Source organism: Odocoileus virginianus, chromosome 26 (assembly GCF_023699985.2).
Source record: "Odocoileus virginianus isolate 20LAN1187 ecotype Illinois chromosome 26, Ovbor_1.2, whole genome shotgun sequence".
In the NCBI taxonomy this organism is placed as follows: domain Eukaryota; kingdom Metazoa; phylum Chordata; class Mammalia; order Artiodactyla; family Cervidae; genus Odocoileus; species Odocoileus virginianus.
Window position 1 is genome coordinate 44713680 of NC_069699.1, and position 24945 is coordinate 44738624.

Sequence of the window (24945 nt, forward strand, 5' to 3'; positions counted from 1 at the left end):
CATAGGGGGTTGGTTGCTGATTTGTTTGCGCTGCCCTGCAAAGATTGATACAGACAGCTCAGGGAGCCCCCCAATGTTGTGAAATATAAAGTGCGTGAGTGTCCTGGCAGGGTTGGGGGGCAGGGGTTAATAATATGTTGCTGGAACAGCAACTTACCCACTGCAGCCTCTTCACCCACTGACAAATAATCGCTAGGATCCTACTGTTATGATCCAGGTACCCTTCTGGGTCCTTGGAATATCAAAATCCCTGCTTTGTAAACAGAAAGTTTGTTTTCATTTACTATTTTCTCTTTAACAGATGTGTAATACTTCTTGATATTTAGCAATTCTGAACCTTAGAATAGTGAGTCAGTTCTGCCTGGTCGAAATAACACCATTTTTAATCCAGAGAAACTATAGAATACAAAGCTAGCTCTTACTCATCCTTCTCTGCAGCTAGCTGGACTTGTTTAAAGTTAAACAGTATCTCGCCAGGGTTTTGGTTGTATTAATGGTTTGTTAGTTTTTAGCAAACTGGGTCCCTTGCCTATTTCTCTGTTTTCATGAGACTAGAAAATGGATGATCCTGAGATTAAAATAGCCCCAGATGCTAAATTTAGGACATCACATTATTATCAACCAGGACGTATGAGACAGAAATTGCTTGTTGAGGAGTCACCAGGAGAAGTTTATACAAAGACTAAATGTAGTGAGACTACGGGATCTTTCCCTTTCTCTTTGTCATTTTGCATTTGAGATGATAGCAACCAAGAGCTGCCCTGCTTCCAGATGATCCCTTTTCAAAGTGCCGCTCTCTCAGAGGGCAGTGTCCCCTCTCTGCCAGCATCAGTGACTCTCGTCAGAACCAGAGTGCTGGTAGCCTGTGCGGGGACAGCAGGAATGTGCCTCCAGCCTCCACAGAGGTCACTGACGTGTGTACTTGCACAGCCTCCACCCTTAGTCCCTGCTGTCCCAACACACTGCATACAGCTGAGCCTGGTTGCAGTGCTCTCACTGCTGATATTAAACACAGGCTTCCGGTGCTGGAAACTGTGTTGTTGAAAGAAAAAGGCCTTGAAAATAGAGTTGTATTCTGACTATAGCTTACCTAGGGAAATATTAGAATTCTCTGCAGAGTTCAAATTATTTCTCAGCCATGAGTAATTAATATACATCTGACAGATTCTCCTAGCTTTGTATTTAGAGTACCTAGAAAACAAAAGAACATGAATTTTCTATATGATGCTACATATAGGTATATAGGTTTTGGGTGCTTAGGGCTCCTCTCCACAAAGACTCAGGGCGGTGATCATAGGTTTGCATTTTAAATGACATTTCTTATCAGACAGTTTTTCAGTCTTCTCATCTCAGAACCTCTAATTGTGCCTGTAATTCTGAATTATAGGTGTGATGAACCAAGGAGTGGCCCCTATGGTAGGGACTCCAGCGCCAGGTGGAAGTCCGTATGGACAGCAGGTGAGCCTCCAAGTTGGATCTTCTAGGACTCAACAGAATTCAAGTTACCCTCTTTCTCAGAGCATGGGCTGAGTATTTTCCCCCCTTACTGTGTATCTGTGCTCTTTCAGGTAGGTGTTCTGGGGCCTCCAGGGCAGCAGGCACCACCTCCATATCCTGGCCCACATCCTGCTGGCCCCCCTGTCATACAGCAGCCAACAACACCCATGTTTGTGGCTCCCCCACCGAAGACCCAACGACTTCTCCACTCAGAGGCCTACCTAAAATACATTGAAGGACTCAGTGCTGAGTCCAGCAGCATTAGCAAGTGGGACCAGACTCTGGCAGGTAAGGAGAGCTCTTTCTGGAGAAGCCTTTTCAAAATCTATGCTTTATCAAAGTCCTCCTGCTGCTATTGACAGATTATAGGATAAGTATCCATTGTTCTTATACAGGCATACCTTGTTTTATTGCACTTTGCCTTATTACACTTCTCAGATACTGGTTTTTTTTACAAATTTAAAGTTTGTGGCACCCCCGTGAGCAAGTCTGTCAGCACCATTTTTACAATAGTATGTGGCCACTTCGTGTTTCTGTGTTAACATTTTGGTAATTTCCACAATACTTGCAACTTTTTCATTGTTATTATAATTGTTATGGTGAATCTGTGATCAACAATCTTTGACATTACTATTATAAAATGATTACAACCTGCTTAACGCTCAGATGATGCCTGATAGTTTTTAGCAATATAGTCTTTTAAAATTAAGGTACCCATGTTGCTTTTTTAGACTTGATGCTATATTACACACTTAATAGGCTACAGTATAGTATAAATGGAACTTTTACTTGCACTTGGGAAACCAAAAAATTAATATGATTTGCTTTATTGTCGTGATCTGGAACCAAACCTGAGGAAGGCCTTTTTAAGTAAAATGTATATTTAGCTAAAGTGTTTGCAGTTGATGTCATGTACTGAAAGTTTTTTTTTTTTTTGGCTGAGTTTCAAAGCTTTCTTTTATCATAAACATCAATGCTATCTCAATAAGTATATTCTGAATTTTTCCAACTATTTTTCAGGCATTTGGGCATAACATAGATGCATTTGGGCAAATTAAAAATTATTTCATCTCAATTTTTAAAAGATAAAAGTACTGTTGGAAGACATGTTTCTAATCTATCACATTACTCATCTAGTTCAGCAGGCTTAACATATTTTCAGTACATACTGAAATAAATTGCCAAGTTTCCAGAGAAATTCGGAAGTTTCCATCCATTCTTTAGGGGCTTCCCGGGTGACTCAGTGGTAAAGAATTTACCTGCCAATGCAGGTTTGATCCCAGGGTCAGGAAGGTGCCCTGAAAAAGGAAGTAGTAAGCTACTCTGGTATTCTTGCCTGGGGCATCTCATGGACAGAGGAGCCTGGCGGGCTGTAGTCCATGGGGTCACAAAAGAATCAGACATGACTTAACGACTAAACATCAACAATTCATTCATCATTTCTAAGCCAGATTTGATCATTTGATTTCTTTTAAGAGTAGTAGATAGTTTTCCCTTTTGTCACATTTACCTTTTTAGGAATTTGTGTTAGTATTGAAGTTATTAAGTATCACGAGTGCCTACAACAAAATGCTAATAGTCAGATCTTTTAGCTGTTTGTGCAACTCTTATGTTCCCAATTCTAGTAATTTTGTTACATTGTGCAGTTCTTGTGAAGTAACTGTTAGAAATTAGTTCTAAACTGTAAAGCATGAAATGAGACATCCTTGGCTAGGTTGTCTCATACCTAAGTTAAACAGTTTTCTAAAAACCAAGATGTTAGAGAATTCCCTGGTGGTCTAGTGGTTAGGAATCCAAGCTTCCACTACACAGGGATGGGTTCGATCCCTGGTCAGGAAACTAAGACCCCATGTGCCATGAGGTGTGGCAAATAAGTAAAAAAAATAACAAAAACAAAACAAAACAAGATGCCTATAAAACAATATATGAAATTTTCTGGGAAATATTCTGCAGAGTTAAATTTCATAATATTTAATAAATAGCAAATGTTTTACGTTTCAATAAATCTATCAGACCTTAGGACTGATGTTTACATTTCTCTGTCCACACTTCCATTTTCAGCTCGAAGACGTGATGTCCATTTGTCAAAAGAACAGGAGAGCCGCCTTCCCTCTCACTGGCTAAAAAGTAAAGGGGCCCACACCACCATGGCAGATGCCCTGTGGCGCCTTCGGGATCTGATGCTCCGAGACACCCTTAACATTCGCCAAGCATACAATCTAGAAAACCTTTAATCACGTCAATTACGTTTCTTTTATAGAAGCATAAAGAGTTTTGTGGAACAGTAGCCATTTTAGTTACTGGGGGTGGGGGGAGGAAAAAAGGATGACAATTTTTATTGCATTTTACTGTACATCACAAGGCCATTTTTATATAAGGACACTTTTAATAAGCTATTTCAATTTGTTTTTGTTATATTAAGTTGACTTTATCAAATACACAAAGATTTTTTTTGCATATGTTTCCTTCGTTTAAAACCAGTTTCATAATTGGTTGTATATTTAGACTCGGAGTTTTACCTTTTTACTTGTTGCCATAGAGCTGAAACCATCAGAGGTTTTGTCTTGGCTTGGGGTTTTTTGTTTTTCATTTTTTTGGTTGGTATTTTTGTTTGTTTTTTTAAATAACAAACAAAATGGAAAAAAAAAAAACACAAAAGAGTTTACAGATTAGTTTAAGTTGACAATGAAATGTGAAGTTGGTCCTAGTTTACATCTTAGAGGAGGGGGGTGTACTTGTGTCTGTTTCATGTGCCTAAATATCTTAAGCCACTTTTGCAAAAACTGTTTCTTCCAGGTAAAGTAAAAGGTTGTTAGTTACTTGATAGATGTTTGACAGACATGGCACATTTGCTCTAGTAACTCAGAAATCTGAAGTTAGCTCTGTGCAGTCTTCTGTAGCTAGTATGTCTCCTGGACACCCGGAGGGAGAAAGCACTTTTTCTTGCTCTGAGTTAGACATCTGTAGTGTCAGTTATCTTTGCAGAACATGTGCACAACCCTGTATTGTTTAGTCTTGGCAGGTAAGTTTAAGGGTACTCTTGATCTTTTTATAATGAATTCACAATTTATGCCTATACATGTTAAGACGATTTAAAACTTCAAATCTCTTACACTGAAACAATGGAAGTTCATCTTGAAGAAAGTATTGAGGTGTGCTGGAGGGTGATTTATTAAACATAACACCTAACCTAACTTAGGGAAGGGAGTGCATTAACTGGATATGGGCTGTTTCAGAAGCATGATTGTAAGAGGCTGAATTGCCTGCATATGCAAATATGTTATACTATGCTTTCTTTCCTCATCAAATGTGGCTTTTTTTTCTTTTTTCCTCCAAAGTTTCGGGTTGTAATTCTCAACCAGAAGTTTAAGATTTTCTGAAATAATTTTAAAATGTAGCTTGTGCTTTTGAATTTCAGAAGGGACTCATAATTTCAGAAAATGCTCACCAAAAAGACCATTATAGATCCCAGACACTTAGGTTTGATGACCCTGTCTCTCTTACATGATCCTGGAAAAAAAACAATTGTAGGCAATATATAATGCTCAGACAGGTAGAAAGCATCAATCGTGGAACAGTATTTCAGTCAGCATTTTTGAAACCTGCTTTATTGTAGCAAGATGGTTGCCATTGTAGCGAAGCTTCCACTGCTCTTTGTAAATTGAGTGATTCTCAGAGGATACTTTTTTCTTTTAATCTGGTATGAATCAATACCTGGATATTTAATCACTATTCTTACTAAATCATGGGGACAAGAGAGTCCAGAATGGAAAAAAGTCTCTTTGTATCTAGATACTTTAAATACAGAAGGTCCTTGTATCTTAATTGCCTATAGTCAACCACTGGATCTCAATTTGCATCAAGTATTTTAAATAATTCTGAATTTTAAGAAATGTTTTGCAGTAGTATGTCAGTACCTTATTGTTCAACTGAATCAGATAAAGAAATCTTCAGTTCCTGGTTATTGGGCCATTTCATCATGGACTGTATAATACAATCAGATTATTTTATTTCTAGGCATCCTTGAATTACACCAAAGAACCTGAAATTTAATTTTGGTTAAGTTATTTATTTATTTCATGCACCCATCTTATTTCCCTTTTTAAGGTCTGGAAGAGACTTCTTTTGGGAAGCCTCTAAAAACTCTTCACTGTGGGCTATGTGGGGCAATAGAAGCCAGAGCACTCCTCCTCCAGGCTCCTTCCCAGTGTCTAGAGGTGCTGTAGGAACCATAGATCCAGCCAGGGGCTTCCCTAAGGCAGTGCAGAGCCGGGCCGGAGGGCCACGAGGCAGGCCCTGAGTAAGTTTTGTTGTTGTTGTTGTTTTTTAAACTCTTATGTATTTATTTTAGAATCATGTCTTTCTGTATATTGACTTGGAGAATATCAGTTAATATTTTAGGATATAAGATTTGAGGTCAGCCATTTTCCAAAAAGAAAAGAAAAAGAAAAAAATGTATGGACTTTAAAAGGTACAACGTGAACTATACATTTTTTTTTTTTCCGTGAGCTTTAGGAACTGTAGTGATATGGCTTAGAAAGTATAATAGTCTAAATGTTTTCAAAATGTAAGTTCATGTGGAAAAGAATTTTGTTTATGTGGGGGGAAAGACCTATAGGTTTAAAACAGTATGTCAGCTAACTGATTTAAAAGGCTTGAATTGCTTTGTTTTTTGAACCGCCTTCCCCCTTTTCTTCCTATGAGGAACAATTAAGAGGGGACTCTTCTTTGTGTAAAATCTCCAAATTGGTGTTGTTGACTTTTGAATTTGAACATTTTCAGACCTGATTAAAACTTGGTTTATTCTAACTTCTGTATCAAAAAAGGTTCAAGTGGTAACTAGTCTTATAATATGTATGTATCATATGTTTGTTCACCTAAAGCTTTTTAATCCAAATAAAAATGGAGTTTGCAAAGTGATTGGGATTAACCAGGTTTGGTTGTTCTGTTAAAGCTTGTGTCAGACAGATGTTTAGTTTCAAGCAGGTTTAATTCCTGCAAACCTTGATTTTATGCTGACAGGGATACGGCTGCCAATTTAAAGGAAAAGCACTCCTCAGGTACAGGCAAAAGTCAGTGTCCCGACCCTGGTCCAGGGCTCAGGCTGCATTAACACAGAAGCCGAGTATAATCACACCACAGCCTGATGTGCCCATGCCACACCTCTCAGACTGACAGTCAGGGATTCCTAGTCCTAACATGGCCTCAGCAGTGCAGGTTGAAGTTAAAAGTCGCAGAGGGAGTTGTTACTGACGGTGGAAGGTCAGGAAGCATGTCCTGTATCATAAGTCAGTGTGACCCATTTCAAGTAGATGTGTGGCCAGAGGAGACAAGTGGCCGGGAAATATTTTTATCATGCTTATAAGCTCCTAAAAAATGGCCACACTTTTAACAGAAAGTGTTGGTAAAATCAACCAACTGTTTTCCTCTAATATCACTTTGCAAATCCCTGTGGTTCGGTTCTCCTAAGAGTTTAGGGCTGTACTGCCACCTGTGGTCATGAACATACTGTGAATGATGGTTGATGCATAGTTAAACATTCCAGCTACATACTCTGAGCATTACTGCTAGGTATTACTCTATTCCCTCTTCATTCAGAAGTCCACTAGGTCAGCTGAATGAAAGTTCATACCTGAACAAATTAGTAGACTCTATCCCCCAAATAGATGTAGAATGCACATCTTGTGGATTGCGCATAAATGTGTGAAGACTAAAGCACATGCATACTTTATTAGGAGAGAGATTGTTCTGGAAAACACCGTGGTCCAAGTGTTGTTTTGTTTTGTTTTTTTAAAGAAAAGTAACTCAGTGTGAAAAATCCAAACTTCTAAAAACAGATTAATTGAATTGCTGTAACTTCAGAGATGCAGGCAAGATTTTCAAAACGGGACTGCTAGATGAACACAGATAGCCCTCCCTTATTGAGTCTTTACTCTGTGCCTGGGTCCTTTCCCTATCCATTCAAATGATAAAGTGAAGTTCCAAAGCCCAGGTAGTTCCCCTAGCACCCCAGTGGACATCGACTTCTAGTGCTAATTAGATTTTTGTGATCCTAAAGTATCCTGGTTTTTTAAATGTAAGTTTTTTGTCTGTGTAGTTCACAGTAGGGGGCACTGCACTTCTGTAAGCTGCTTATTAGAGCATTGCTCTTTAAACTATTAAAGCTCCCTTAAATAACCCTAGTGTCTGATAAGTGCATAGTCATATTCCTTTAGTAGAAGGCTTTAAAAAATTGAGGCAAAGTTAAAAGCCTCCACAATGGTTTAAAAAAAATTAGTTCTGTACCATCCATATTAATGTGCTTTGAAAGTATCTTCAATTTAATACAGTAATTGCTCTACTTCCCTTGAAGTCACACATTGTTGTGTCATCCTCAAAGGTTTGTTGTCTTAAATCAGCACTCCAATACTTCTATTTAAAAAAGATGATGAGGAAAACTCTAGGGAAGTTAGGCACGAATTTCAGACTGGAGATTGTTTCTGGGATGGAAGCGGGAAGGAAACCACAGCAGACACAGAAGGTAGCTGATGGTTTTATTAGCATTTACAACTTCTCTTTGTAAAAGGTATGTATGCTACATATTTATGTATGTACAAAGTATTAAACTTCTAAAACTGGGGCCGGGGGAAAAAAATGGAGTTAGGTCACAATGTAAATGTCTTGTTCAACAGTCTGATCATTAAAATCACCGTGAGGTTTAAGGTCACCAGGAACTCGTGTGACGGAAGCGCGAGTGAGGACTGCCTTCCTCCCCCAGGTGCTGTTGGCCATCACTGGTCTTCACGCTCAAGCCACGTCTGAGCAGTGTCTCAGTAGTGCTTTAATGAGGCGAGTGGAGAGTGGCTATTTGTTTATACTAAATCGGTTCTAACATAAATGAACTGACTTAAATCCCTTCAGTTCAGTCGGTCAGTTGTGTCCGACTTTGCGACCCCATGAACTGCAGCACGCCAGGCCTCCCTGTCCATCGCCAACTCCCAGAGTTCACCCAACCCATGTCCATTGAGTCGGAGATGCCATCCAACCATCTCATCCTCTGTCGTCCCCTTCTCCTCCTGCCCTCAATCTTTCCCACCATCAGGGTCTTTTCAAATGAGTCAGTTCTTCACATTAGGTGGCCAAAGTATTGTAGTTTCAGCTTCAGCATCAGTCCTTCCAATGAATATTCAGGACTGATTTCCTTTAGGATGGACTGGTTGGATCTCCTTGCAGTCCAAGGGACTCTCAAGAGTCTTGTCCAGCACCACAGTTCAAAAGCATCAATTCTTCAGCGCTCAGCTTTCTTCACCGTCCAACTCTCACATCCATACATGACCACTGGAAAAACCATAGCGTTGACTAGACGGACCTTTGTTGGCAAAGTAATGTCTCTGCTTTTTAATATGCTGTCTAGGTTGGTCATAACTTTCCTTCCAAGGAGTAAGCGTCTTTTAATTTCATGGCTGCAATCACCATCTGCAGTGATTTTGGAGCCCAGAAAAATAAAGTTAGCCATTGTTTCCACTGTTTCCCCATCTATTTGCCATGAAGTGATGGGACCGGATGCCATGATCTTAGTTTTCAATGTATTTGTGGCAGAGATCTTTAACTTGATAATACCTGTGGCCTTAAGCATCAGCTTTTTTATTCATGAGTAAATAGGTAGAAATGATTTTGCAACTTAGTCTTCTTTAATATGTTCATTTTTTTTTGTTTGAAAAGATGTTAGATGTGGTTATCCAACCCTGGAAAGATGCCTTTGCTTTTCTACCACCTGATTGAAACTTTTTCTGGGTCAGATTGCAAACTCTCCCTATAGCCTGAGCCTCTGATTTAACTCAAGTCTGTGGTTGCTCAGTGCTGTGAAGATTCACTTTTTGGGGGAATGAGCAGTGTGTCCAGCAGCTAGATGAAAGCAGCATCTTCCTCACAGAGGGTAGTGAAGCCTGTTGGTCCCCAGTCCTCACAGAGGTCCAGCCCTTGATGTTAGTGGAGTCAAACAAGGGAATGGGTTGTTGGTGTTGACAACGTGAGTGAGGTGTGTTTGCATTCTAGCAAAATGTTCACCAATTGGTAGCTAGCAGAAATGCAATCTGCATAGCCATCCTCATTTGAATGACCATGCAGTAGAGACCTTACTTTCATTCATATTAAATTTGAGTTCAGCAGAAAGTTAGGTTTTCCCTGGTTGCCTAAAACAAAGGACTTCACAATTTAGGGTACACTGAAAAGCATCCTGATTCATCCTTGAATTGTTTAAGAAATGTTTCATGGACTAGATTCCGTTGTTTCAGTAGGAAATAATTTTCCCACAAGCGCTGTCCATCAGTGACTTGGGAAGTATTCAAGCAGGGACAGAAAAACTAGAAAAACTGTTTATAAAGGCAGTTCTGTGTAAGAACAAGAGGCCTGGAAAATACATTTTAAAAGAAGTTGAAAGCAGTAGTAAAGTTTCATATTTACTTTATTGACTGCTGAAGTTCAGTCTCTGATGCATCTTGCAGCCTTCTCTGATACTGTCTTTCTGAGGCTTTTCTGCGGTAGACGTCATCTGTATCAAAAAAAGATTTGATTTAGATTTTTAAGAAACTAAGGAATTAAAAATACATATCTGAGTAATTTAACCAGTAGTCTAGATCTATCACCTGAATCTCAACAATAATGTTTAATCCCAAAATCAACTTAACACACGACTTGATTTAAAGGAGGACTATGTTAAAAGTTCTCAATAGCAGGGTCAGAGTCAGTGTCCTCAAAGATAGGGTCATGTCACAGCACAGCTCTTAGCAATTTCACTTCTCTCTGAAACCATCTGTCTTAACTGTCCTCTCTTAGGCACTTCCAACCCTACAGCTCTCTGCTGCTCCTTCTGTTACAGGAACTCGGGGCAGGGAGGTGAGGGCAGTCTCCTTGTTCTCAGCTGCTGCTTCTCCACCCTCTTCCTCTGGGGCCTTGCCATTTGCCACCACCTGCCCTGGCATCTGCCGTCCATCATTACCCTTCAGTCTCTGAAAATGCTGGCATTCAGCTCAGGTTCCTTGACCCTGTCCTGTGCCACCTTCCCAGGTGACACCACCCCCAACAGATAGGAAGCAATAGCCCCCTTCATCTACCTGACTTCTCAGCTTGCAAGTTTCCTCTGAAGTAATAAATTCCTTCTGTTTTGACCACAACCTCTACTCCCTTTCTAGCAGCCTTTCTGTCCTTGGATTTTTACCAACTTCCTCAGCTCCTTGTTCTCTCTTTCTGCCCAAACCAGCTGAAATTCCCTCTTATTAGTACCAGCTTCTTGATAACCTTCAAAACCCCAACTACAGATTGATGCAACTTCCTTCCTTCTCCATGCCTCACTCTACTTGCTACGCACTGTGGGTGTTGTACCTAACTGGGTCCACTATGATGCCTGACAATCCTGTTGCTTCAGCCATGGCCCTGACCCTACCTGCTCACCCCCAAATGGCCATGAACTCTTTCTGCACAGAAAGAAAAGTCAGTAAAGAACTCTTCCCACTGATTTCCAAGGGGTACTCTGCCTTGCTCAGATCCCATCCTCTCCCACCTTCTCAAGGGCCAGGGTATATCCAGCCTCCCTCCACCTGCTCTGTCCTGATCAGTATTTGCATATTCTCCTGTCTCTCCTGATAGAGGAGAGACAGCTTACCTCCCACTTTGTTGAACTTCCTGAACCGCCTGTCTTCTATGATAAAAGACCCTTCTTGTTTCTCTCCTTGCCTCTCTGGCCACTCTCAGTCACCCTTAAAATGTTGGGGCTTAAGCTCTAATGTTTATCACAATCTGCATGTGAATGACCCACTAACCTAGATCTAAGGCCTAGATCTGCCTTTTATCTATATAACCATCTCCCTGTCAGCACATGCAAAATGGAGCCCAGGACTGTTCTTCTTGAGTTCCCCCTGCCCCAGCTGCCCCACCAGAAGCCTCCACTCCTCATCTGAGTCCACTCAAACACCACGGCCTTGTCAGTACTGCCTCTGGAGTGTCAACTCTACTTGGTATCTCATCCTAGTCTAGACCACCATCCCAAACCTGGACAACCATACAGCCGAAGTCTTCCTGCCAGTTTGCTCTCCACAAAAAGTGATTCACCACGTAAGTTCACCTCCTGCTGCTTAAAACTCTTCATTCCTTTGGGATTAAGTTTTGGTTCTCTGGTCCCTTTGTGGCCCCTCCAGGCACCTTTTAAACTACGCCATCCCTCACACTGCTCACCTGCTTCAGTCCCTCAAACAGCATACCTGCACACCAAGGCCCCCAAGTGTGCTCTTACCACTGGCAGAAGACACTTGCAGCACCACCAATGTTTCCCTCATCTGGCTGACAATCTTTGGGCCTCCCTGACATGGTAACTCCTCCAGGCAGCCTTCCCTGCACCACCTAGTACAATTCAGGTGCCCCACCGGGGAATCCCATGTTCCCTCCACCTTCCCCTCACAGAACTGATCACACGTAATAGTAACTGAATGATCTGTCTCTCCCATTAGTGTTCTTCTGGGGTGGGGAGCCCTCTGCCTTACTCTGTCTTCTTATCGGTGGTCATTAAATATTAATGAATGGATGAACAGAAGAATTAAGTATCTTCAGAAACCACTAATTTATTCTTTAATTGAGGGTTGGCAGTTCACAAGTGATCGTGTTTCTGGAGAGGGAGAAAGCAGAAAGGGCCTAGGAGTTAGGGAAGTCTTTCTGGAAGAGGAACTAGCCTGTCCAGAGCTAGTGCTCAGCAAAGCAGTGCCAGGCAGTCTGTTTACAGTGCTTGCCCTTGGTACCCATGACTCTGGCCTGTAAAAACAGTGGTATTTAAGCGGGGCATGCCAGCTCCCTCTAGGGTTTGGACGTGCCAATTAGGAGCTTACACATATCCTATCCCGCTTCTAGATGCTGTGGGCAAGTCTATTCCTTAGGCCCAAACAGTGTCACTGGCAGGCTTGAAAGGACAGCGTCCAGAGTGCAGTCACGTGCCCTCCGATCTAGGTGCTAGGAAGGTCTCAAAGTTGGACACCAATGTATCTTTGTCGCCCTGCTTATAGGAGAGCCCAGGTGGATCTCCACACCCCACTGAGGGAGACTCTACTCGCTCTTCTGCAGGATAAAAGCAGCTCAGCACTGAGCGAAATGAGGTCTGCAACCTAACAATATTCCCAGCAACGTGGTTCCTTTGCCGCCTCCTGCTTGCTTGAAATGAAATGGAGGCTGCTGCTGCACCCCTACTTACAAAAGGTCTCCTGGCCCACGCGCACTTTAATCATGATCCACTCCATCGTTCCTCCGAGGACAAAAAAGAAGGGCAAAAACCTGTAGACGCCGAATCGCTGCTTCCCGGGCACCCGCTGCAGAACCCGCCTCACCTGGGCCCTGGAAAACATGCCGGACATAGGAGGTCGTTGGAGAAGGGTAAGGCGGAACGAAGGCTGGAGCGCCCGGATGAAACCAAAGTCGCCCTGCCCGTCCTTGCTGAGTCCGACGGCCAGGTTGCCTTGCAATCCTGGTCTTATACCGCCTCTACGGAGGTCAACAGTGGAGCCCGAAGAGGGTAAGGAGCTGGGCGCTGAGGTCCGGACCCAGAACCTGGGGCGCCTCCACCAATAAGAGTGAGGCGGAACGCGCAGGTCCGCCAATCAGAATGTGACGGAGTGCGCATGCTCGGTGAGGCCGAGCCCAGCAGGCGTAGACGCTGCTGCTCTTGGAGGCAGGGCGGGCCAAGGGGCGGGACCTCCCACGTGGCGTCGCCCCGGGCCCGCCCCCTGCCCTCCCTTGTGCAAGCTGGTACTCAAAGAGTTGGCGGCCGCGCCCCCTACTCTGCCACCGCCATCTTTTCTCTTAAAGTCCTGAGAGAAGTGATGACGCTCACTGATGTACTACCTAACGTGTACTGCACCATGCTCTAAAATGCAATCACACAACGCCTTGCATTTATTTCGTGATCGTGACTGATGCCTAGACTTCTAAAAATAACAGTAATTGAGATGCACTGTTGAAAGCTGAACTTTAGCACGACAAAAGTCTAAATAAGCATACTGTGGCAAACAACTATAACATTAATAAAAACTATCCTGTATGGGGCACTTACTGTTATTCCCCGACTATTAGACAATCTAAGAACATCAAATGAAAACTTAGAATCAATAAGAGAGTTTAGTAATGTAGACACAATATATAAAAACAGGCTGGAAAAGAGAGATCAAGCAGCAACTCTGGAGGGTAGCAGGGCCCGCTGCTGAGCGGCCAGGCCCAAGCTGCTGCCTGGATAACCTGCCTTCTCCTGGAGCAAACCCTACCAAGCCACGTGCACACACCGGCTTGGTGCCCACTCTGGCTTCTCTTGGTGGCTCTGCCGGCTGGACGCTTCTCTTGGTGGCTCTGCCGGCTGGACGCCACAGAGCGCCCATCTTCCGCCCAGATGAGACTTACAGGTGGCGAAACCCCCAGCACACACCTAGTTCACTGGGGCCCTGGGGGTGGGGGCCGCACCCACCAACCCACCACCTCAGGCCCACCTATGGCCTCCATTATCCTGTGCCAGCACTCAGCACCTGACTGGCGCTGTAGGTCCTCAGTCGAGGGGCAGGGAATAGTAGAATGGACGCACACCCTTAGGGCCGGCGAGGCCACCGCGGAGAGCACCTCAAGGAGAAACAGTGTCTAGCTAGCCAGCTCTCCACCGACAAGGCCCCGGGTGCAAGGTAGGCCTGCTCAAGGTCCAGGACACGGATGTTTGAGGACTCGGAAAAAGAAAGAGTGAAATAAACGCGGGTGGAGAATGGTTCCCAGCAGGAAAGAGGAATTTCGTTGGAAATCCTGTTGATAGTGCTAGAAGAGCATGAGGGGTCCGAGTGGGGAACCGAGGAGTGGTGCGGGTCGGTGCGGCCATTTGCTGAGGTAGGAACCAGGCAGGCGCAGTCAGCCCGGGTCCTCCGCCTTGCTCCAAGTTAACAGGGTTCACCTGTGTGAGCACAGAGACGGGAGAAAGAAGGGGCTGCTTCAGCGGACGTCGGCTGCACTACGGGTCCCGAGGTCTCACCCAGCGTGGGGCTGGTACCAGGGAGCTCGCGGGAAGAACTCTTTATTCTCTAGGAAAGTGAGTGAAACGTACTGGCAGAGCCAGTCATGGGCAGGAGGCGGGGAACAGGATCCCGGCTTCAGAACTGGGGGAAGGGGCGGAGGATCTGAGGTCTGGAAGGCAGGAGGTGGAGGAAGGGGCGGGAGGACCCAGGAAGAGAGAGGGAGAAAGAGGACTGGGGGGTACAGGTAGACCCGCAGCACTGTGGCCCTCTCCCTTCCAAGCCCGGGCCGTCCGGAGCCTCGCGGGGACGGCTGTTCTTAGGTATTCCGACCTCCAGGGAGGACAGAAAGAGCCGCCATGGCCTCAGCAGATACCGCAGGGGGGCGCAGACTTCTGGACCTCTCGGGAGACTGGGGGAAGGGGCCCAGCAGCCCGCCCCGCCCCGCCCTGCCCGGGACCTCCCGCCCCGCCGGGGCCGAGGGGCGCGCCCATTGGCGGTCGGGCTCCGCGCGCCGCGCCCATTGGCCGGCCGCCGTGAGGGAGCACGAGGCCACCGTGGCGGGCGCGCAGTCGGAGGGGCGGCGGACTGGCCTGAGGGCCGAGGGCTGCGGGGGCGGCGCGCAGCGGGCATGGCGGGTGCGGGGCTGCGGGCGGCCGCTCGGCGCTGGCTGCCGCGCCGAGACCACGGCGGGCCGCGAGCCGCCTCGTCCTCGCCCTCCTGCCCTGGTTGCGGCCCCCCGGGCCCCGGCGCCCACTGCCCGGGCGCCCCGCGCTCCGCGCCCGCCCCGGCGCCTGCCGGCGGCCCCGCGGAGCCCAGCGCACACCTGTGGGCTCGATACCAAGACATGCGGAGACTGGTGCACGGTAAGTGAGCCCGAGCGGGAGGAGCGTCGGGGGTGTAGCCCGAGCGGCGGACCCGCTTGCTAGTCGTCCGGGACACGCCGCTCCTCGTGGGAACCGCTCCTGAGCCCCAAGGCCCGGCTGCCCTTCGGGCGAGACTCTGGCGGGTGGTCCTGGGGACGCTTGGAGGCGGGCGGGCGGGCGGGCGCGCGCTCGGTTTGTTCCTCCGCTGGTTCTCAGCAGCTCTGGGGTTCCTGGAGCGGCCGCCGGAAGGCGGGACCCCGCCGTCTTTCCTCAGAGTCCCGCCGAAGCGGAAACGCCCCCAGCCCCTTGTTCTCTTCGGGGCCCTTGGGGCGGGAGTACTGGGGACAAAGCCAACCGCCAACGGCGCTGGCCGGAGCGGACTCGGAGGGACTCTCGACCCAGAGATGCTGACTGGACTCTTCGGACGTCTCTAGAGTCCGGCCCTCTCTGTCTAGGAGGAGAAGGCGTTGTTTAAGAAACTACCCCAAGTCGTCCAAAGAGTTGCTGCTTCCTCGGTCAGGGCACTTGCTCCTCCGTCCTCTCTCCCTCGGCGAAACGGGCAGATGAGGCCCCGGGGCGCCCCGGTGAGGCCAGAGGGCGGAGAGCGCTGGAGGTCTGTCCTGGTGTCGGGAGCCCTGCCTCTGCAGCGGACAGATGTAGTTGGCTCCGGGCCCTATCGCTGGCCACCTGCGTGGCGCTCAGCGAGCCTCTCCCTCGCGGACCCTCGGGTTACATCGGAAAACACAGTCCTGCCGGGGCCCCTGTCTCAGGGTTGCGGCGGTGATTCGGAAAGAGGCCAAGAAGGGACAGGGGAGCTTCCGCAGGAGCCCCCTCCCCCCGGGAGTGACGCGGCTTTTGTCGGTCGTTGTCGGCTTTTGTTGTAACGTGGTCCTGTCTGGAAGATTCCAAGTGACCGAACTGAGGCTTCCGCTCCAGCGGTGTGGAGACCTGGGAGTGCTGGGTGGGCAGGGCTCACCTCTTGAGAAGCTGAGGCATAACAAGACCCCTGAGAAACGGTGGTTTTGAAGTCCTTGGTCCTCTCTGAGGAAGGTCCCAACCTTCCTCGCTACTGGACAGAGCACTCCCGGGGTGCTGTGTGCGGAGATGTCTTTGCTCTGGGCCTCAGAGAAGACCTTCTGTGCACCACCTGAGAAGCCTGTTTTGTGTGTGTGGCAGAGAGACAGAGGGCGGTCTAGTGGGCTTTAGCTCTCCAGGGTCTGCCTGAATCTTCAGATCTTCTCAGAGACCCCCAAGCTCCCCTTGATGTGATAAGGACAAGGTCATTTCCAAGTTGCCCTGGTGAGTGCCAGGATGAACCAGCCTTATGCCCCTCCTTCCTAACTCTCCCCTTCTGGCTGGGCTTTCTGGGGAGCGATTCTGGACACTGAGGCATGCGGATCCTTCCAGTTGCTTCTGACTCTGTGACCCCACGAACTAGCCTGCCAGGCTCGTCTGTCTGTGACATTTCCCAGGCAAGAATATTGGAGTGGGTTTCCATACCCTCCTCCAGGTGATCTTCCAGACCCAGGGATCAAACCCGTGTCTCCTAGTTCCTGAATTGCAAGCGGTTTCTTTACCGCTGAGCCAGCGGGAAAGCCCCAGAGGCATGCTGATGCCTGTGGGCAAAATTTTGTCAGGGAGCCAGGTCCCAGGCAAGCCCCCTCAACCCTGGCCTCAGTGTGGCGACACTGGAAGGCTAGGCCAAGGGGCACAGTGATTGAAACCGGCGGGGTGACCTGAATTTAAATCTCAACTCCATGGCCTACTGCTCGATGGGTTGGAGGAAGTGACTTTATCTCCCTAAACTCTGATTTCTTCGTTTGGATGATGGAGGAATAAATGTGACCCCCTCATGGAGTTGGAGTGGAGACTGAGCAAGAGGAGGCTCTAAGGCAGGCGTCCATAGCCTCCGGGATGTAACGCCTGATGATCTGGAGATTATGTCATAATAGAAATAAAGTACATAATAGACATAATGTGCTTGAATCATCTCAAAACCATCCCCCCACCCCCATCCCGTCCATGAAAAAATTATCCCCGGTGCCAAAAAGATTGAGGACCCAGAAGCAGCAGGAGAATGGTCCCCATGAGTGAGTCTCGTGGCTGCCATGGGGAAGGGGTGGCCTGGAAGCTGGGCCTGCACAGTGAGACCAGTGAACTTGGGGGACTGGTACAAGGGGAAGTGTGTATCTTCACCTGGCTCTCTGCACCACTGCAGCCTTGTGGAAGAAACTGGGACTTTGTGGGCCCCAGACCTATGGTTTTCTCACCGTAGAAGCTGGGTCTCAGGAGCCTTGGTCTGTGGGCTGCTTCCCCATCCTCCTTTGTTCCTGGGAGGGTTGTCCATCCCTGGGAACATCCTCTGGGGCAGAGGTGAAAGCCTGAATTTGGCCAGAAGTCAGTGCCAGCAAGGGGCTGCACTGCCAAGCAGACCTCTCCCCGCTAGGGAACTACTAGACTTTGTACTGAGAGTCACAGTTGACACCCAGGAACTCGGGACCGTTGGGAAGGGATGTTGCAGAAGCGCTTAGCTTCCAAGAGAGCTGCAGGCAGCTGGGTCTCCTGTGCACCCAGGTGAGGAGTGTCCCATCTGCACCCACGAGTCTGGAGCGGCTGCTCCGCCAGGCCCCAGGGCCAGGAGAGGAACCAGCCACGCCTGTTCCCCCACCCACGCGCTGTGCAGGGCTCCAAAGGAAAGGGGGTGGGGGTGGACACCGTGTTCCTTAGGGGCCTCCAAGGCGAATATCTGCTGCTTGGCCACAGGCGTCTGCTTCGAATCACAGTTGGTTGTGTCTGAGACAGAAATTAATTCCCTGGAGGCCTGGGCTGTTTGGGCCTCGCCATGAGCTAGAGGTCTCAGGAACCGGGCCACCTGGAGGCCCCAGAAGGCACCGTGTGTGCTCCTAGTCCTGCCTGCGCCCCTCTGACCCCCTGCAAACTCTATTTCTTTGAGGGAAATCGAGGACAGAAGGTATGGGCTCCAAAGGGGCATTGTCCATTTAATCCTACATTTGCTGAGGGTCCAGGCAAGAATGCTGCCCAGAGCATGTTCTGTGGGACCCTCCTATTTATTCTGTAGTTTGATACCATTTTTATTTCCCCTTTAGACACAAGGAAACTCAGGCCCAAAATGTAAGGTGAGGTGATTTTCCTGAGGTCACAAGCCAAAGAGAGAAGGCTTGGTTTTCTCTCTGACCTCAAAGCCCGTGCCCTTTCCTCACCCACCTCCCCGTCTGCACAGATGGGGGAGCTAAGGCAAACAAGTCCCGGAATCCTCAGCCCCTTGGGAGTAGCCAGGGGACGGGGTGGCTCTGACTGTGTCCTCAGAGGGGAACAGCCTGGTCAGTGGCTCAGAACCCATCACACACGTCCCCCCTGTAGTAATTAGCAATGTTCTGTGGCTCGAGGTGATGCTGAAAATTCAGCCTCTGTGCACTGGTGCCAGATCAAATCTCGGAGACAATTCTGGGTGAAGTAGAAAAGATTGGCTTTATTGCTTTGCCAGGCAAGGTTCCAGCAGGTTCCTGCATCGAAATACAATCTCCCAACGTGGGAGGAATCACTGAGGAATTTTTATAACAATGGTTCAAGACTGGGGTTCCTGTTAAGATTAGGGTGTGTGCAGGGCCTGCACTCATTTAATCTCAGGGGGCTCCTACTTTTATTATTATTATTTATTTATTTGGCTGCATCGGGTCTTAGTTGCATCACGTGGGATATTTCGTTCAGGCAAACGGACTCTAGTTGTGGTGTCCAGGCTTCAGTATTTGGGGCACATGGCATTAGTTGCTCCAAGACATGTGGGATCTTAGTTCCCCAATCAGGGATCGAACCCAGCATTGCAAGGTGAATTCTTAACCACTGGACCGCCTGGGAAGTCCCGATCTCCTACTCTTGATGAGCTTCTCTGGTTCCTCAAGTCTTGGCTCAGGTGGTTTCTTGGCTGTTCCTCCCCTGTCTCTGCATCCTTTTTCTTCCCAGCAAGTGACTGTTTGAATCTCTCTTTGGAAATCAGAGAAGGTCGTGCCGGCTGGAGTCTCTTCCCTTCAAACAAGAAACGGGGGACAGAAAGGATTCCCTGCTTAGAACCTCCACAAGACTCTCCCCCTTTCACTCCTCAATCTTTTTTTCCCCTACTGGCATATAATGCTGAACAATGCTGTGTTAGTTTCTGGTGAACACCAAAGTGAATCGGCTGTGTATATACATTTATCCCCTCCATCATGGACCTCCCTCCCACCTCCACCCACATCGCACCCAAATGTGTCATCTCAGAGCTGAGATCCGTGTACCATACAGGAGATCCCCACTGCCCATCCATTTTACACGTGTTAGTATATATATGCCAGTCCTAATCTCCAGTTCATCCCACACTGCCCTTCCCACTCGTGTCCACGTTTCTTCTCTGCATTGCATCTCTATTGCTGTCCTGAAAATAGCTTCATCTCTACCGTTTTTCTGGGTTGGGAAGACCCCCTGGAGAAGGGAATGGCTACCCACTCACTCCAGTATTCTTGCCTGGAGAGTTTTATGGATAGAGGAGCCTGGCAGGCTACGGTCCATGGGGTCACAAAGAGCTGGAAACAACTGAGAACTCACACACACACACCACTGCCAGAGGCAGCAGCAGAGTACACACACACACACACACACACACACACACACACACACACACCACTGCCAGAGGCAGCAGCAGAGTCCACACACACACACACACACACACACACACACACACACACACCACTGCCAGAGGCAGCAGCAGAGTCCACACACACACACACACACACACACCACTGCCAGAGGCAGCAGCAGAGTACACACACACACACACACACACACACACTACCATTTTTCTAGATTCCACATATTTGTCTTAATACACAGGATTTGTTTTTTTCTAACTTCCTTCACTCTATATGACAGATGTTAGATCCGTCCACTTGTCTACAGACAGCCCTGTTTCACTCTGTTTAGTGGTGGCGCCACTTCCCAGGTGGTGCAGTGGTAAAAGAATCCCCCTGCCAGTGTAGGCCATCCAAGAGATGCGGGTTCGACCCTGGGTCAGGAAGATCTCCTAGAGGAGGAAATGGCAACCCACTCCAGTATTCTTGCCTGAAAGATTCCATGGACAGAGAAGCCCGGTAGGCTACAGCCTATGGGGACACAAGAGTCAGACACAACTGAGCATTCCATTGTATATGTGTGTATATATATACATTGTATATATTGTATGAATGTATGTGTATATACATTGTATATATGTGTGTGTGTATACACAATATATACATTGTATATATGTATGTATACAGCTTCATCTTTCCATAGACAGTTAGGTCTCCACATTCTGGCTGTTATAAATACTGCTGCAGTGAATACTGGATACATGTGTTATTTTGAACTATGGTTTTCTCAGGGTATATGCCCAGTCATGGGATTCCTGGTGGTATGGTAGTTCTATTTGGAGTTTTTTAAGGAACTGCCACACCATTCTCCATAGTGGCTATACCAGTTTGCATCCCCACAACCGTGCAAGAAGATCCCCATTTTTTCCACAGCCTCTGCAGCATTTATTGTGTGTAGACGTTCTGATGGTGGCCCTTTTGACTGGTGCGAGGTGATGCCATTTGGCGGTCTTGATTTGCGCTGCTTTAAACACACATCCCTCGCTGTGTCCGCGCGTCTGCTCTCTACCTCAGCGTGTCCGATCCTGCTCGACAGATGGGCTCACCTGTAACATTTTTCTAGATTCCATATATATGTGCATTAATCCACGGTATTTGTTGTTTTACCCGACTTACTTCACTCTGTATGACAACTCTAGACCCATCCGCATCCCGACAGGTGACCCAGTGTTGTTCCATTTTACTGCTGAGCAGTATTCCATTGTATATATGTGCTGCATCTTTGTTTTAATTGGAGGATCATTGGTTTCCAGTGTTGTGTTGGCTTTGTTGTACATCAGCGTGAGTCGGCTGTAAGTGTGCATGTATCTCTTCCCTCTTGAGCCTCCGCCTCTCTCCTCTGGGTGTCCACAGAGCGCCAAGCTGAGCTCCCCCTGTTACACAGCAGCTTCCCACCAGCTGTCCATCGTACGCCTGGTGGCTTACCCATTTCACTCTTCTTTCAGTTCACTCCACCCGCTCCTTCACCTGCTGTGTCTGCAGATTTGTTCTCTGTGTCACAATTCCTGCCCTGCAAGTAGGTTCATCTATACTGCTGTTCTAGATTCCAAATATATGTTAAAATATGAGACTTGTTTTTCTCTTTCTGACTTACTTCACTCTTTATGACGTACACTGGATTCGTCTACATCATTGCAAGTGACCCAATTTCCTTCCTTTTTATGGCTGAGTAATATTCATTTCCATATATGTACCACAATTTCTTTATCCATTCATGTTTCCCTAGACAGGTTGTTTCCACATCCTGGGTATTGTAAATACTGCTGCATTGAACATTGGGAAACATGTGTCCTTTTGAATTATGATTTTCTAGGGTATATGCCCAGTCGTTGGGTGGATGGGTGCTATGATAGTTCTTTTTATAGTCTTCTAAGGAACCTCCATACCATTCTCCATAGTGGCTATACCAGTTTACATTCCTACTAACAGTGTGAGAGGGTTCTGTTCTCCACACCCTGTGCAGCATTTATTGTGTAGATTTTTAGGTGATGCCCATTGTGACAGGTGTGAGGTGATATCTCACTGTAGTTTTGATTTGCATTTCTCTAATAATTCATGATAAGCATCTTCACATCTACTTCTCGGCCATCTGTATATCTACTTTGAGAGATGTCTGTTTAGGTTTTTTGGTTTGTTTTTTGGATATTGAGCTCCACGAGCTGTTCGTGTATTTTGGAGAGTATTTGTTTTATCATCTGAAAATATTTTCTCCCATTCTTTTTTTTTTTTTTTAACTTTTCCATGGAAAAGTAACTACAGTGTGATTAGTTTCTGCTGTGCAACAGTGTCAGTCAGCTGTAAGTGTACATATATCCCCTCTGTCTTGAGTATCCCACCCTTACCTCCCCACCCCTCCTGATCTTCACAGAGCCCCGATCCCAGCGTCCTGTGGGATCTGGCAGCTTCCCGCTAGCTGTCTGTTTGACACGTGGTCGTGTGTCCATGTCAGTGCTACTCCATCAGTTCACTCCACCCTCCTTCCCCTGCTGTGTGCACACATTCGTTCTCTGTCTGCATCTCTGTTCCTGCCCAGCATGTAGATTAATCAGTACCGCTTTTCTCGATTCCAGTTTTATGTGTTAATATATGATATTTGTTTTTCTGTTTTCAGTCCTCGTGATGTACACTTGGTTCATCTATATCACTACAAGTGACCCAATTTCCTTCCCTTTTATGGCTGAATAATATTCCATTGAGTATATACGTACCATAACTTCTTTATCCATTCATGTTTTGCTAGACAATTAGGTTATTTCCACAACCTGACTATTGTAAATACTGCTGCAGTGAATATTGGGATATATTTGTCCTTTTGAATTACGGTTTTTTCACATGTCCTGTTGTGAGATCGCTGGATGGTATGGTACTTCTCTTTTTGTAACCTACCTACCATTCTCCATAGCGGCTGTAGCAGTTTACATTCCCCCAACAGTGCAGGAAGCCTGTCTTTTCCACACACTCTGTAGCACTTACTCTGTATAGATTTTTTGATGATGGCCATTCTGACAGATGTGAGGTAATACTTCATTGTAGTTTTGATTTGCATTTTTCTGATAACTCATAATGTTGAACATCTTTTTCATCCGTTTCTTGGCTGTCTCTATATCTACTTTCAGAGATGTCCATGTAGATATTCCGGGCATTTTTTGATTAGATTGTTTGTTTTTTGGATATGGAGCTGCATGAGCTGTTTGTACATTTTGAAAATTAATCATTTGTGTGTTGTAACATTTGCAAATGTTTTCTCCCTTTTTTTGTTCTTTTTTAGTTTTCGCTTGAAATATGTTTCCTTTACAATGTCATTGTTTTCTGCTGTGCAGCAGTGTCGATCAGCTCTAAGTGTTCATGTTATCCCCCGTCTTGCGCCTCCCTCCCACCCTCACCTCCCTACCCCTCCTGACTTTCACAGAGCCCCGAGCCCAGCGTCCTGTGGGATCTGGCAGCTTCCCACTAGCTGTCTGTTTGACACGTGGTGGTGTACATGTCAGGGCTCCTCTGTCAGCGTGCCCCACCCTCTCCTTCCCCGCATGTGTTCACGTGCCCCTTCACACCTGTGGCTCTATTTCTGCCCCATAGAGAGGTTCATCTATAACGCTGCTTCTAGATTCCACATATATGTGCCATCTATGATATCTTTTTCTCTTTCGATTTGTTCACTCTTTATGACAGCACCAAGTCTATCCACGTCTCTACACATGATCCAGTTTCCTTTGTTTTTATGGTTGAATAATATTCCATTGTATATACATACCTCGTGTTTAAAATTTATTTTGAATTGGAGAATAATTTTTTTCCAGTGTTGTGTTGGTTTCTGCTGCACACCAACGAGAATCAAATACACACACACACACACACACACACACACACATATATATATCTTCCTCTGGCTACTCCCTCCCACCCCCTTCCCAGTCCCACCCATCTAGGTCATCACAGAGCAGAGAACTGAGCTCCCTTGGTTGTATAGCAGCTCCCCATTAGATTTCTGTATTGTACGTGACCGTGTATATATGTCAAGGCTAGTTGCTCAATTAACCCCACCCTCTCTTTCCTGGACTGTTTCAACAAGTTCCTTCTCTACATCTGCAGCTCTGTTCCTGCCCTGAAAATCAGTTCTTCTGTATCATTTTTCTGGGTTCCCCATACAAGTATTAAGATATGATATTTCCTTTTGTCTTTTCGGACTGACTTCACTCTGTATGACAACTCCAGGTCCATATTTCTACTAATTACACCAATTTTATTCCTTTTTGTGGCTGAATAATTTTCCTTTGTGCATATATACATACATATATACACACACACACCCCGCTTCATTTTTTTTTTAATGTATTTGTTTTCAGTTGGCGTAGAATTGCTTTACAATGTTGTTAGTTTCTGCTATACAACAAGGTGAATCAACTATAAGTGTGGGTGTATATATATATCCCCTCTTTCATGACCCTCCCTCCTACCATCACCATCCCCCCCTTTTGGTTTTCACAGTATACCAAACTGTGTTATCCAGCAGCTTCTCATTAGCTTTGTATTTTTTACATGATAGTTTATCCATATCAGTGCTTCCCTTCCAATTCACCCCACCCTCTTCTTCCCTCACTATGTGTACAAATTTGTTGCCTTTCTTCGTTCTTGTTCTTGCCTTGCAAGTGGGTTCATCTATACCTTTTTTCTAGATTCCACGTATGTGTGTTAATATACGATATTTGTTTCTCTGTTTGACTTCACTCTGTTTGACATACTCTAGAGGCGTCTACAAAACTACCAGTGATCCAGTTTCATTCCTTTTAATAGCTGTGTAACATTCCACTGTATATATGTACCACAGTTTCTTTATCCATTCATCTGTTGATAGACTTTGAGATTGTTCCGTGTCCTGGCTTATAAATCGTACTGCAGTGAACC

The 24945-nt window shown here is 46.4% G+C and overlaps 3 protein-coding genes across 37 annotated transcripts in view; 2 read left to right on the forward strand and 1 right to left on the reverse strand.

Annotated features, from left to right (window-relative positions):
* PBRM1 (polybromo 1) overlaps positions 1–6417 on the forward strand; it is a 103023-nt gene extending 96606 nt beyond the window's left edge. For all 35 annotated transcript variants that reach the window (XM_070455950.1, XM_070455940.1, XM_070455954.1 and 32 more), the window contains 3 exons: positions 1388–1458; positions 1569–1785; positions 3559–6417. In XM_070455950.1, coding sequence (XP_070312051.1) covers positions 1388–1458; positions 1569–1785; positions 3559–3731 — 461 coding nt within the window. In that variant the 3' untranslated portion in view covers positions 3732–6417. The remainder of the gene's footprint in view (positions 1–1387; positions 1459–1568; positions 1786–3558) is intronic.
* A 3505-nt stretch (positions 6418–9922) lies between these two features.
* On the reverse strand, positions 9923–13094 carry UQCC5 (ubiquinol-cytochrome c reductase complex assembly factor 5). Its single transcript, XM_020874250.2, has 2 exons — positions 12710–13094; positions 9923–10027 (listed from the first exon to the last, which is right to left on the reverse strand). Exons 1-2 carry the CDS (start codon positions 12867–12869, stop codon positions 9936–9938), a joined length of 252 nt encoding a protein of 83 aa, XP_020729909.1. The 5' UTR covers positions 12870–13094; the 3' UTR covers positions 9923–9935.
* A 1973-nt stretch (positions 13095–15067) lies between these two features.
* NT5DC2 (5'-nucleotidase domain containing 2) overlaps positions 15068–24945 on the forward strand; it is a 50147-nt gene continuing 40269 nt past the window's right edge. Inside the window, exon 1 of the mRNA XM_070455978.1 lies at positions 15068–15361. Within this exon, the coding sequence (XP_070312079.1) occupies positions 15127–15361 (235 nt within the window). The 5' untranslated portion in view covers positions 15068–15126. The remainder of the gene's footprint in view (positions 15362–24945) is intronic.

Excerpts from the sequence above, each read along its gene's own strand:
- UQCC5 (XM_020874250.2), bottom strand. The coding sequence starts at position 12,869 with ATGTCCGGCATGTTTTCCAGGGCCCAGGTGAGGCGGGTTCTGCAGCGG. Across the intron at positions 10,028-12,709 it reads CGTGGGCCAGGAGACCTTTT|ATGACGTCTACCGCAGAAAA; the intron begins GTAAGTAGGGGT and ends TTTTTGATACAG.